At 40.7% G+C, this 14029-nt stretch overlaps 1 protein-coding gene across 6 annotated transcripts in view; it reads right to left on the bottom strand.

Annotated features, from left to right (window-relative positions):
• PTPRC (protein tyrosine phosphatase receptor type C) overlaps positions 1 to 14029 on the bottom strand; it is a 156841-nt gene that overhangs the window by 34084 nt on the left and 108728 nt on the right. For all 6 annotated transcript variants that reach the window (XM_075131557.1, XM_075131559.1, XM_075131561.1 and 3 more), the window contains one exon: positions 7153 to 7346. In XM_075131557.1, coding sequence (XP_074987658.1) covers positions 7153 to 7346 — 194 coding nt within the window. The remainder of the gene's footprint in view (positions 1 to 7152; positions 7347 to 14029) is intronic.

Genomic DNA, 14029 nt, shown 5'->3' with positions numbered 1-14029 from the left:
AGTTAAAAAGCAATATGTGCATCTAATTTCCAAATACTATATCTTTCTACATTTCCTTTTGTGTATGCATTTTCTGATTTTAAAGCATTCTTATGCTGTATAATATTTGTTAAATGCAGCCTTTAGTTTTGCAAAATATAATTGGTTTTAACTAAAACTATATTATCTCCCAACAGAGAATCTCAAAGCACATTATAAACATTATTCATTAATTTAGGCTCATGCCACCCCTAGGAATTAGGCACTCGATCCTATAATGTGCTTAACTTCCTCAGAAACTATTGATCTCAATGGGAGTTGAGTGCTCAGCACCTTACAGGATGAGGCCCTAAGTAAGCATTTTTCCCATTTTACAAATAGAGAAAGGGAGTCACAGTGAGATTTAGTAATTTGCCTGGAGTCACAACGTCTGTGGCAGAGCCAACAATTTCAAAGGATAAGGTCCTAACTGACACTGGTGGCTGCTGACCATGAATGCAAACCCTTCTCTGTCTTCATGCCGTGCTGCTTAAGAGCACGTTTCCTCCTTCAGAAAGAAGCACTTTGAATTCTTGTGTTAGCATGCCTTGTATGTATTAGCAGGAGTATTGTAAGCAAGAGATGAAAAGTAATTCTTCCACCCTATTCAGCTCTGATAAGGCCTCAGCTGGAGTTCTGTGTCCAGTTCTGGCACACTTCAAGAAAGATGTGGACAAATTAGACAAAGTCCAGAGGAGAGCAACAAAATTGATTAAAGATCTATAAAATATGGCTTATGAGGCAAGACTGATAAAACTGAGTTTGTTTAGTCTGGAGAACAGAAGACTGAGGGGACTATGATAATAGCCTTCAAATATGTAAAAAGTTGTTATAAAGAGGAGGGCGATAAATTGCTGTCCTTAACCACTGAGGACAGGATAAGAAGTAATGGGCTTAAATTTTAGCAAGAGAGATTTAGGTTAGACATTAGGAAAAACTTCCTAACTATGAGGGTAGTTAAGCACTGGAACAAATTGCCTAGGGAGGTTGTGGATTCTCTGTCAATGGAGGTTTTTAAGAACAGGTTGGACAAACACCTATCAAGAATGGTCTAGATATTACTTAATCCTGCCTCAGTGCAAGGGACTGGACTATATGACCTATCGAGGTCCCTTCCAGTCTTGCATTCTAAGATTCTTCAGCTTAACCGCTGCTAGACAGGCTTTCTCTTGAGCTGGCTGGCTCTATGCTAACTGAAAATGCTCTAGACTAGAGAGTCAAGGCTGCAATTAGATAGCCCAGTGGGCTACTACCGGTGATAGTATATTTTTCACTTGCTTTGAGCATTAAACAGTCATGAAGGGCTATAGTCCTATTATGTTGGTTATGATGATGGTATTGTTCAGGATCTTTAAGGGTTCTTTAGTGAATGAGAAAAACTGGGTCAGCTTGAAATGGTATAAGTGGAGGATCCCAATTGGCCTAGTCACCTCAAATTTATACATAAAGCATAATCTGTTCTGTTATTCAAGGTCTCATTAGGGCTAACACTGACTTTTAGAGGAACAGTGAAGATCACTGAGTGATAAGCCAGCATCCTTGAGATTGCACATGAGATAAAACACACAAAAACTTAGTTTAGTGACAGCTAAGGTTGTATCAGGGCACATCCCACCAACACAAAACCTGAAAAAAAGTAGAGGAGGAGATTTTAAGAGTCCTTAATACATGTATATATTTGATAAGGACATTCCCTCCACAGCAGCCACCTTTCCTGAAGAGACTGGTATTTCTGCCTCTGCACCATACAACTGAATATCTCCATCCTCTGTGTCCATGTACACTCTCTGGACTAAGAGAAGGAAGATCTATAAAAGACCCAGAGTTCCTCAGTTTTGGAGCTGGGAAAATAACAACACTTTGGGCAGGGAATATACATAGTAAGTGGAAATTTGAGGAGTGGCAGCAGAAATAGCAGTGAGAGCAAGGTAGGGAAATTTATTGGAGAGAGGAAGCCCAAAAGGCTCTGTTTTGGATCTAATGAAAATCTGGTTAAGCCAGATAAACAGAAACTACTCCTTTTATCCTACTCTGAGGGGGGTCAGGGATGTCACAGATAGATGCTGAATGTACAAAGCCACAATCATTTCTGTCATGTATCAAGGACTGCGCTGGAATTGCAAGCTATGACTTTAAGAGTTGCAGGAGGAAGGGTGCCCCTGTTCTTGCTTGCCTGCTAATGGGTTCTGTAGGGAAGCATGCATCAGCAGAGACAGACTGACTAGAATAAGGTGGGGGTGAGTTGTGCCTCTCTCTTTTAGAGAGCTGCCTGCTTTGTCTCTCTCTCTCTCTCTTTTCGGATTCTTGTGAGTTATCCTTCTGAATTTAAGAATAAGAAATAAAGTGGTGTTATGTTGCAACATTTGGGCAAGAGTATTTACATTTTTATCCAACTTCTTTGTGGGTTTGCCGGAAACATAAGTTCCAGTGACTTGATGGTTACCTGTTCTGTTAATTTCCTCTGATGTACCTGGTACTGGCCCCTGTCAGAAGACAGGACACTGGGCTACATGGACCTCTGGTCTGACCAAGTGTGATAAATGAAAGGGGTGGGGAGCTCCCTTTTATGGACACCCACCCAGCCAGCAGCCATAAAATCCCTCTTAGTAGCTGTTCTCTAATTGCTTTACCTGAGCACTCCAATGATTGGGACCTAGTGTTGCAGCAGTTGCTCTTTGCCTACAGGGCTGTACCAATCCCAGTTTGGGGTTTTCACCCGTTGAACTCGTTTATGGCCACGAAGTTAAGAGGCCATTACAGTTGGTGAAGCAGCAATTGGAGGGGGTTACATCATCTCCAGGAACTTACATTTTGGACTTTGTAACCAACCTGCAAAACACCCTCAAAGACTTTCTAGCTTTTGCTCGAGAAAACCTACAGGATGCTTAACAAGAGCAAAAGGTCTGGTATGATAAACATGCCAGAGAGCATTCCTTCAGAGTTGGTGACTAAGTCATGGTCCTGAAAGTGCTCCAGGCCAATCAGATGGAAGCATCGTGGGAGGGGCCATTTATGGTCCAAGAGTGCCTCGGAGCTGTTAATTACCTCATAGCATTCACAGACCCTATCCTAAAACCTAAAGTATACCATGTTAATTCTCTAAAGCCCTTTTATTCCCAAGAAATCAAGGTTCTCCAATACAGCCCAGGAGAGAGACGATGCTGAGTGTGCCTGAAGGAGTCTACTATGAAGGGAAAAGCAATGGTGGCATAGAAGAGGTGAGCCTTTCCATAGCCCTTGGGCATAAGGAGTGACAGCAAATCCAGAAGCCAGCTTCGCGCCAGTGTTTTCAGCCACCCCAGGACGGACAGAATGGGCGAACCACTCCATTGACACAGATGATGCTCTCCCAGTTAGAGACCAACCCTATTGGATGGCTCCTCAAGCCAAAACTGCAATAGAAAGGGAGACCAAGGACATGTTACAGATGGGTGTAATCCGCCCCTCTGAGAGTGCATGGTCCTCTCCAGTGGTTCTGGTTCCCAAACCAGATGGGGAAATCCGCTTTTGCGTGGATTACCATAAGCTAAACGCTGTTACTCGCCCAGAGAACTATCCAATGCCATGCACAGATGAGCTATTGGAGAAACTGGGATGTGCCCAATTAATCTCCACCTTAGACTTACCTAGGGGGTTCTGGCAAGTGCCACTAGATGACCCAGCCAAGGAAAGGTCAGCCTTCATCACCCATGTAGGGCTGCATGAATTTTATGTGCTCCCTTTCGGACTGAGAAATGCACCCGCCACCTTCCAGAGACTGGTGGATAACCTTCTTTTTGGATTTGGGGAATTTGCAGTTGCCTACCTTAACGATGTGGCCATATTCTCAGATTCATGGGCAGAACATCTGGAACACCCCCAAGCTGTCTTCCAGCGCATAAGGGAGGCAGGATTAACCATTAAGGCCAAAAAAATGTCAAATAGGACTAAACGGTAACATACCTTGGACACCAGGTGGGTCAAGGAACTATCAACCCCCTACAGGCTAAAGTAAATGATATCCAAAATTGCCCTGTCCCTAAGTCAAAGAAGCAGGTCCAATCCTTCTCATATTACAGACTATCTGTACCACACTACAGCCAAATTGCCACCCCACTGACTGAACTAACCAGAAAAAAACAGCCAAATGCAGTTCAGTGGACTGAGGAGTGTCAGAAAGCCTTTAACCAGCTTATGGTGGCCCTTAAGTCTGACCCTGTGCTAAGGGCCCCGAACTTTGACCAACCTTTCGTCATAATCACAGATGCGTCCGAGTGTGGTGTGGGAGCAGGAAGGACCAGATCAAAAATTCCATCCTGTTGTGTTTTTCAACAAAAAACTTTCTGAGAGGGAAAGTCACTGGTCAGTCTTAGAAAAAGAATGTTACTCCATTGTGTATGCTCTTGAGAAGCTATGCCCATACATTTGGGAATGGCGTTTCCACCTGAAGGCTGACCATGCTGAACTGGAGTGGCTTCACACAGTCAAAGAGACTAACAAAAAACTTCTTCAGTGGAGTTTAGCTCTTCAGGACTTTGATTTTGAAATAACACACATTTCAGGAACCTCTAACAAAGTGGCTGATGCACTCTCCCAGGAAGGTTTCCCAGAATCAGCCAGGTTAAAATGTCCCTGTATTCTAAGTCATTATAGTCCTTAAAATGTAGAAAATACTGTACAGTCTTCATGTAATTAGTAGTAAAATTAGAGGTGCATGCATCTTATTAACTCTGTTTTCCTAAACCTCCAGGAAGAAATCCCAGCCTGTGTGGCCCGACCTGAACCAGACTGGCCAACACAGTCTGTGATTTGGGGGGCGTATGATAAATGAAAGGGGAAGCAGCTCCCTTTTATGGACACCCAGCCAGCCAGTAGCTCTAAAATCCCTCTTAGTAGCTGTTCTCTAATTGCTCTACCTGTAAAGGGTTAAAAAGTCTCAATGCTATGCATAGGTAGAAGGAAGTAAGTGGGCACCTGGCCAAAAGAGCCAAGACTCCCCTTTTGTCTGTCTGTTCTCTCGGGCAGAGGCGGAGAGGATAGCAGTTATGCTGTTAGAAGCTTGGGTCAGGTATGAAAAAACCATCAGTATCATACCGATAAACTACTCATTTAAAACCCCAGATATATAAGTAGATCAGGAAATTTCTAGGAAGACGCAATTAGGTTTATCCCTTTTATTTCGTTATGGCTTGTGGATTCCTCTGTGCTAACACCAGGTGCTATTGTTTTGTTTGTAATCTTTAAGACCTCAAGAAAGCTATTCTTGGTACTTAATCCTTGTAGTTGCTCTTTTAAAATCTAGCTATAGCCTGAGTTCCCAGATGTAGCTTCTTTCTTTCTTTTTTTATTAATAAAATTTACCTTTTTTAAGAACATAATTGGATTTTTGTGTCTTAAGAGGTTGTTTAATTAGCTGGTGGCAACAGCTGATTTCCTTTTTTCCCCCCTCTCTTTCTTTCTTAGCTCTTCCCTGGGGAGTGGGGTGTGTGTGTGAAAGGGCTTGAGGGTACCCCACAGGAAGGAATTCCCAAGTGCGCCTTCCTGGGCTCTCAAAGGGGTTTTGCACTTGGGTGGTGGCAGCATCTACCAATCCAAGATCAGAGAAAAGCTGTAACCTTGGATGTTTAATAGAAGCCTGGAATGGCCAGTATTAATTTTTAGAATCCTTGCGGGCCCCCACCTTCTGCACTCGAAGTGCCAGAGTGGGAAATTAGCCTTGACACCAAGTAGAGCCATTCTTATGTTCTTCTAACTCTTGAGTAGACCCAGAGCCAGAATCCTGTTGTTGCTATCTAGGAGGCCCTTCTGACTTCCCAGAGAGGATCAGGCTGAAGGGCTAAATCATGGGCCCTTATTCAGAAACCCCTCCGGAGCAAAGCAGAGTCCTTGTGTAAACAAAGGGGATTAGTGCAGGAGGAGTTGGCAAGAGGCCTGAACTCTGCTCTCACCATTAGGACAATTTCAGGGCCTCTTGTTATGTTTTAGAGAATGTCTCTGAGTTCAAATTATAAAATGAGTGAACAATTTTCAAACAGGATATTAGCATCCACTGTCTAAAGATGCCTTTCATTAGCAAGACAAAAGGAAGGCAGGAGAGGGGTGAAGAAAAATGGGCAGATCCTGGTTCCTGAAAGAAACCAAACTCTGAGCCTCTTACTAGGTACCTTCTTAGTTCATTTAGCATATAGGAGCAGCTACCAGGGCCTGGAAATGCTCCAGAGAAGATATAGTATACAGGCTTTATAAGGAGAGTGATAAACGCTGCAAAGATAAAATGCCAGGAGGGGATATCCATCCATGCCTATAGTGGAAGGCAGGAATATGGTGGAGGGAACTAGAGGGAGGCAGTCAGGAGAAAGAAAACTTTATCTGAGAGAGAGCTCAGAAGGAGGATATGGTTTGAACAGGAAGATGAATGTTTCTCTGGAAGGTGAGGGCTCAATGGAGAAGTGTGAAGAGTCTGTCTCAGAGTCTGGTGGGGCTGGGGTCTGATATTTTGAGTGGGATCTGATCGCTGAGTCATCTTCATCAACCACAGAATGTAACAAATTTCAGGAATAGACCTTGAGTATCTCAAGAGTCCACAGTGAAAAATTAGTAAAGAATCTGAAAGTATGTGTTTGCTAAGGATTCCCGCATAACCTAAATTTAGAGTTGAATTTGTGCTGGGGCTTGCTGAGGCTCCACTCTTGTACCTCTTTTCATGCTATGATGCAGTATAAGCACCTCTTTTGTCAGTGGCATGCAAGACGTAACCTTGCACATGAGGGGTGTGCAAGGTCACGCTGTGTGGAGGACACCCTTGTTATTTCTTGAGCCCTAGCACCTCTTTCTTTACAAATCAAACACTGCCTATGTTCTGACTCACACACCTACCTTTCAGTCTCCTACCATTTTGATAATCATGAAAATTACATAAGTTTGATATTACTCAGTATGAAATGTAAAATAACCTATAAAGTGCAGTTGTGAATTGTCATCAGTAATCATTACATTTAAAAATATTTTAAAATGTAAAATATTAATTCTACTAAGAAAAGAATGTACCACAGCAGAGAAATTTTTGATAAATACATAATACAACAAAAAAATTGCAGCTACCAATAATTTTGTGGTGCAATGAACTTTTTCTGTCTCTTTAAACATAGATCTTACCTCAAAGTTGTATTGTTTCAGATAATAAAGATCTTCTTTATGAAACTCACATACGTCTTTTTTAGTTTCATTCTTTCCCTCCCATACCAGTATGAAATTTTTAAGTTGACCATTTACAGACTGCTCCTTACACTTAATGCGGACAGCATTATTGGAAATCAGTTTTACTTCGGTAATATTCACTTTTTCTGGTCCTGTTTATGGAAGAAATGATACCATGTTATATTTTAATATTTTGTAACCAAACATTTTAACCATTATAGTTTCACCCATATTTTTCACTAATCACTACCTCTCTGTACCATTGATATATTTGTTATAGTTCACCACCTAGAAGAACTCCACTCCTGATTCAGAAAAGTCAATAATGCTTTAAGTTAAGCATGTTCTTAAATCCTTTGCTGAACTGGTACCTCCATAAGTTGGAGTGAGACTGTGATATAAGAACATAAGAATGGCCATACTGGGTCAGACCAAAGGTCCATCAAGCCCAGTATCCTGTCCTCTGACAGTGACCAATGGTAGGTGCCCCAAAGGGAAGGAACAGACAGGTTATCAAGTGATCCATGCCCTGTCACCCAATCCCAGCTTCTGGCAAACAAAGGCTAGGGACACCATTCCTGTGCATCCTGGCTAATAGCCATTGATGGACCTATCTTCCATGAACCTATCTGGTTCCCTTTTGAACCCCGTTATAGTACTGGCCTTCACAACACCCTCTGGCAAGGAATTCCAGAGGTTGGCAGTGTGTTGCATGAAAAAATACTTTCTTGTGTTTGTTTTAAACCTGCTACCTATTAATTTCATTTGGTGGCCCCTTGTTCTTATATTATGAGAAGGAGTAAATAACACTTCCTTATTTACTTTCTCTATACCACTCATGACTTTATAGACCTCAATCATATCCCCCCCTTAGTCGCCTCTTTTCCAAGCTGAAAAGTCCCAGTCTTATTAATCTCTCCTTACACGGAAGCCATTCTGTACCCCTAATAATTTTTGTTGCCCTTTTCTGAACCTTTTCCAATTCCAATATATCTTTTTTGAGATAGGGCAACCACATCTGCACACAGTATTCAAGGTATGGGCATACCATGGATTTGTACAGAGGCAGTATGATATTTTCTGTCTTATTATTTATCCCTTTCTTGATGGTTCCCAACATTCTGTTTGCTTTTTTGACTTCCGGTGCACATTGAGTGGATGATTTCGGAGAACTATCAACAATGACTCCAAGATCTCTTTCTTGAGTGGTAACAGTTAATTTAGACCCCATCGTTGTATAAGTATAGTTAGGATTATGTTTTCCAATGTGCATTACTTTGCATTTATCAACATTAAATTTCATCTGCTATTTTGTTGCCCAGTCTCCCAGTTTTGTGAGATCCTTTTGTAGCTCTTTGCAGTCTCCCTGGGACTTAACTATCTTGAGTAGTTTTGTATCATCTGCAAATTTTGCCACCTCACTGTTTACCCCTTTTTCCAGATCATTTATGAATATGTTAAATAAGACTGGGCCTAGTACAGATCTCTGGGGGACACCACTATTTACCTCTCTCCATTCTGAAAACTGACCATTTATTCCTACCCTTTCTTTCCTATCCTTTAACCAGTTACCGATCCATGAGAGAACCTTCCCTCTTATCCCATGACTGCTTATTTTGCTTAAGAGCTTTTGGTGAGGGACCTTGTCAAAGGCTTTCTGAAAACCTAAATACACTATATCCATTGGATCTCCTTTGTCCGCATGCTTGTTGACCCCCTCAAAGAATTTCACTAGATTGCTGAGGCATGATTTCCCTTTACAAAAACAATGTTGACTATTTCCCAACAAATTATGTTCACCTATGTGTCTGACAATTTTGTTCTTTACGATAGTTTCAACCAATTTGCCCAGTATTGAAGTGAGGCTTACTGGCCTATAGTTTCCAGGGTCACCTCTGGAGCCCTTTTTAAAAATTGGTGTCACATTAGCTGTCCTCCAGTCATTTGGTACAGAAGCTGATTTAAATGATAGGTTACAGATGACATTTAGTAGTCCTGCAAGTTCACATTTGAGTTCCTTCAGAACTCTTGGTGAATACCATCGGGTCCTGGAGGCTTTTATTACTGTTTAGTTTATCAATTTGCTCCCAAACCTCCTCCAATGACACCTCAATTTGGGACAGTTCCTCAGATCTGTCACCCAGAAAGAATGGCTAAGGTTTGGAAATCTCCCTCACATCCTCAACAGTGAAGACAGTTGCAAAGAATTCATTTAGTTCCTCCGCAATGGCCTTATCATCTTTGAGTGCTCCTTTATCATCTCGATCGTCCAGTGGCCCCACTGGTTGGTTAGCAGGCTTTCTGCTTCTGATGTATTTAAAAAAAAATTGCTATTTCCTTCGGAGTCTTTGGCTAGCTGTTCTTCAAATTCTTTTTTTGTCTTTCTAATTATATTTTTACACTTCATTTGCCAGAATTTATGCTTTTTTTCTATTTTCCTCATTAGGATTTATCTTCCACTTTTTAAAGGATGCCTTTTTGCCTCTCACTGCTTCTTTTACTTTGTTGTTTAACCGCAGTGGCTCTTTTTTGGTTCTCTTACTATGTTTTTTTAAATTGGGGTATACATTTAAGTTGAGCCTCTATTGTGGTGTCTTTAAAAAGTTTCCATGCAGCTTGCAGGGATTTTACTGTGCTACTGTACCTTTTAATTTCTGTTTCACTGACCTCCTCATTTTTGTGTATTCCCCTTTCTGAAACTAAATGCTACAGTGTTGGGCCGCTGTGGAGTTTTCCCCGCCACAGGGATGTTAAATTTTATGTGATAGGAGACTGTGTGATAGGAGAGCTCTGCCTGTGATCCTTCATATAAAGATAAATGGCACAGTAATGCATCATTTCCTCCTCCGATGATTCTCCATTTGGGATACTGTTATAAGCAAGAGCTTCTTTCGCAAAGACATTCTGTGCAAGTGAGTCTGATAACGCCCATTTATAAAAAATACTTAAACTCTCAGTAAATATTCTGTGATAAAGTGATTTAGAACAGTGGTTCACAACCTTTCCAGACTACTGTACCCCTTTCAGGAGACTGATTTGTCTTGTGTACCCCCATATTTCACCTCACTTGAAAACTGCTTGCTTACAAATTCAGAAATAAAAATACAGAAGTGTCACAGCACATTATTACTGAAAAATTGCTTACTTTCTCATCTTTACCATATAATTATAAAATAAATTGGATTGGACTATAAATATTGTACTTACATTTCAGTGTATAGGATATAGAGCAGCATAAACAAGTCATTGTCTGTATGAAATATTAGTTTGTACTGGTTTCACTAGTCCTTTTTATGTAGCCTGTTGTAAAACTAGGCAAATATCTAGATGAGTTGACAATACCCCCTGGAAGACCCTCAGGGATACTCGTATGCCTGGTTGAGAACCACTGATTTAGAAAAACATGGCAGGAAGTCGTGTCTGTTTTTTTTACCCTACTTTTTATTTTTTTCATAAAAGTGCATTTAGGGGTTTTTATTTTTTAAATTTTATTTATGTATTTATTTATTTATGCTAATGAAAGGTTGCAGAAATCTTCATTCACTATGGATGAAATTCTGGGCTGTGAATGCTCTGTGGGGAGGGCTGCCTAATTGACAGCACAGACACGCCAGAAGACTGAAAACGCTAGGGGACCTCCCAGCACTGCACACACCTTGCCACCATATGGGGCTTGGCATCCAGCGCCTAGCGGGGGAGGGGAAACCAGGTCTGGGTCCTGCTGCCCTCACAGGGCAGGGAACCAACTCTGATTGACCCCCAGAGCAGTAGCCAGATGCTTGTGCTATGTGTGTGAGGAGAGCCTCCAGCAGTTTTGAACTGACACCAGAGAGGCTGGGTAGAGAGAACGGGAAAGCTAGCCCAAGAGACACCTCCAGCCACACACCAATGCCACGCCAGGATCTGAGTTGAATTATCTATAGTTTAGGTTGTTTCTTCTCCAGATCAGACTTGGATGGCGGATGCATCTAGCTTTCCGGTTAGACCAATCCCCCCATAATCCACCCAAAAAAAAATTTAAATTCAAAGGGAGAGTTCTTACTACTCGCTAGCTCTTCCATAAGAGATTTCAACAAAGATAAAACCAATGGGAATTGAGAATCATTAAAAGGAGGGTCATGATCCACCAAGTCTGATGACATAGGTTTGTAGTTATTGCTCCTGCTGTTCATAAGTCTGTAAGATCCTTATCCATAAAGTGCTTAGTCAGTAAAGATATTTCCTGGGTATCCTCCCCCCAGACTTCAAAAGTGCCAGGAGAATCAGAACTGGTGTGTTCCAAACCCTGGTGGTGAGTGGGGGAGTTTGCTTCTTGGAGAAGAAATCAGTTAATTTAGACTGCAGTGGAGGAGGATACATCTGGAGAGCTACGGGGTGCACATAATCTTCAAGGCAAAGACTGTCCAATTTCTTTCCTTCCCAATTTCTACTAGGGAGAGCCTTTACCACAATAATTCACATAGTTTTGTCCTGGAATATGTCCAGATATAAAAATAAGATTAATTTATATGGAGATTTTTAAGTTTTTGAAAACTTTTGATTTGATTTTTTTCTTTTTACATGAAACATGGTTAGCTAAGTCTGGCATCAGTCTTTCCTGGTTTTGAACCCTATCTCCATGGATGAGGTCAATTGTCAAAAAGGGGTTATGTATTAGGAGGACTTGCCATCATGGTTTCCTTACACCTGAAAGCCCAGATTTTACCTTTAGAATCAAAGGTTATGTCTACACTGCAATTAAAAACCCTCTGCTGGCCTGTGCCAACTGACTTGGGTTCATGGGGCTCGGGCTGCCGGGTTGTTTAATTGCCGTGTAGACATTTGGGCTCAGGTTGCAGCTGAGACATTTGCAAACCTAAATGTCAGTTAAACAGCTCTTTAGCCCAAGCCCCTTGAGCTTGAGTCATCTGACATGGGCCAGTTGAGGGGTTTTAATTGCAGTGTAGACATACCCAAAGTGTCAGGGCATTCATTCAGGCTATATTTTTAATAATTTCTCCTGATCTCCAAATTTTAATAGTCAATGTTTTTCTTGCCCAATATCTCCCCCATTTTATTCTGAGTCATTGTGGGAATGCCTGGATGCGCAAATTGATATGGTAGGTCTTCCATTAAAAATGGCTCATATAATAATTTTAGGAGATTTTAATGCTCAAATAGGTCCTCCAACAAACTCAGTATCAGGGGAAGAAAACATTGAGGATATTTTTGAACCCCTCAAAACTCTAGAGATCAGGTGGTTAGGTCTGGACAAAATTAAAGGTTTTATTAGATAAATCAAATCCAATATCTGTACAAGGACAAAGTATAGGGGATAGAGAAGAACATTTTACCTATATTTCGTCTTCTGGTGGTTGTTTCATCTCCTGGTGGCATATATTATCCCTATAATTAATTGGTCCTTCCACTGGGATTTCTTTATATTTTCTTGCCCAGACAGCAACCACCAACCTCTTTGTCTATAATTATGAATGATGTGCCCTTTTCGAGAGAGTTATAATTCTGATGGTCAGAATACCTTAACCCTTTCAGAATAACATGGTTGTAAAAGACTAAAAAGGACCCCAGCCATTTGTAATAAATTATCAAGAAGATGGAGGTCTCTGATGTTAGAGACATAATTATTAAGTAACATGATTCATCTCAAATGTGTGAATCATACGAGTTGCTGGTAAAGTCCTTGCAACCACTTTCTCTAAATAAATTGGTTTTAATTATCCCAAAAATGCTTTAAAAGATAAGCTCACTTGGTTTTATGCGGTCTGTGTGAAGCGCTTTAGCACATATAGCTAATAGGATAAGATGCAATCCCTCTCCCAACTTACTTCAAAATCTAGGAGCTGCCAGAAGGGGACATAAACTTTACTATATCATAAAAACAATAATATTTAAGATCCTTGTGGAAAGTAGCAGCTAAAGCTAAAAATTCTTCCATTTTTTGAAGAAGTCTTGGGCTTTGGTAGATATACTCCAGTTGAGGAACCAACTGATGAAGACTAGAGAGCACATTTTGGCCCATTTGGCACATTTAATGATTCCCCCCAACCAGTTTTTTTTAAATCTAATTCTACCATAGTTGATGCAATAAGGAATAATCTCTTTGATATACCACTCTGGCCTTCAGTAACAGACAGTGAAGTCCAGTCATTTGTTTTAGCCCAATCTCAGAAAAAAGCTCCAGGGGAAGATTTTCTTCCTGCTTAAATTTTGTAGGAAAATGTGATTGCTGGTCCCCAGTCTTGGCTAAATTATTTCCTGTCATTAATTATATTGAATGGGTTCCCTCCGGCTGGAAGTCCAGTATCATAGTTCCTATTTTTAAAAAAGGGGATGGAAAGAATCCTGCTTCATATAGACCTATTAGTCCGGTAGATGTGGCAGGGAAAATTTATTCCAGATTTTTACTAGCTGAACTTGAAATATGAGTTTTAAAGGCTAATTTATAACACAAAGAGCAGTCCAGCTTTAGGGCAGGTAGAGCCACAACTAATAATTGCTTTATTTTATATAATTTATAAATATATTGTGGTTAAGGGTACTAGATTATATGCAGCCTTCATAGATCTAAAGATGGCATTTTATTCTATTAACCAAGACAAACTCTGGGCAAAATTTAGAAGGATGGGTATTGATCTACGACTTTTGTATATTTTGGAGGCTCTACACCAGGGCAATATGGCTAGGGTAAGAACTAAAGGCAATGGAGAATGTACTAAAATTTTCCTTGTTTCTAGGGGAGTACACACCAAGGATATCTTCTAGCATCTCTTCTTTTTAATTTGTATGTAAATTGTATAAAGTAACAAGTTAGAAATAGTGAAACAAAAGTGACATA

The sequence above is a fragment of the Caretta caretta genome, chromosome 8, assembly GCF_965140235.1.
Source record: "Caretta caretta isolate rCarCar2 chromosome 8, rCarCar1.hap1, whole genome shotgun sequence".
In the NCBI taxonomy this organism is placed as follows: Eukaryota; Metazoa; Chordata; order Testudines; family Cheloniidae; genus Caretta; species Caretta caretta.
The sequence above is the reverse complement of the archived record's forward strand: the minus strand, read 5'-3'. Positions and strand labels throughout refer to the sequence as shown.